This window comes from Apis dorsata, unplaced genomic scaffold (assembly GCF_000469605.1).
Source record: "Apis dorsata unplaced genomic scaffold, Apis dorsata 1.3 scaffold_149, whole genome shotgun sequence".
NCBI classification, from domain to species: domain Eukaryota; kingdom Metazoa; phylum Arthropoda; class Insecta; order Hymenoptera; family Apidae; genus Apis; species Apis dorsata.
The window spans coordinates 894325-894724 of NW_006263440.1; the positions used below are offsets into that span (position 1 = coordinate 894325).

The 400-nt window shown below is 55.5% G+C and overlaps 1 protein-coding gene across 2 annotated transcripts in view; it reads left to right on the plus strand.

The window, feature by feature from the left end:
- The window catches only part of LOC102676723 (agrin-like), a 340887-nt gene that overhangs the window by 174 nt on the left and 340313 nt on the right, over positions 1-400 (plus strand). For both annotated transcript variants that reach the window (XM_031509403.1, XM_031509404.1), the window contains exon 2: positions 1-334. This exon is cut by the window's left edge and continues 1 nt beyond it. In XM_031509403.1, the coding sequence (XP_031365263.1) occupies positions 1-334 (334 nt within the window). The remainder of the gene's footprint in view (positions 335-400) is intronic.

Below are 400 nucleotides of genomic sequence, written 5' to 3' on the forward strand. Positions count from 1 at the left end.
CGTGCGAATTTGTCCGCTGCGATTCGAAACGATAGCACGTTCGTTGGCAAGGTCCGCCAGGCGGATTACATCTTCACGGGGAAGATAAAGGACCTGAGGAACGGGCACGTGCACGTGCGCGTCAAGAGGGCGATCAAGGGAGAGTTGAACGCCACCCTCGATCTGACGTTGAACGACACCTGCGCCCGATACATACGCCCCAGTTACACGGGCATCTTCATGGCGCGACGAGAAACCGTCGAGTCCGACAATCGCAGAGACAGGATCGTGATGCACTTTGGCCCGGTCCCGCTCACTCTCGCCAATTTGGACAGATTGAACGCAGCTGTCAGAGGTAAGTTTTCGTTTTCCTCTTCGTCGATTAGACGAGAGAGAGAGAGAGAGAGAGAGAGAGAGAGAG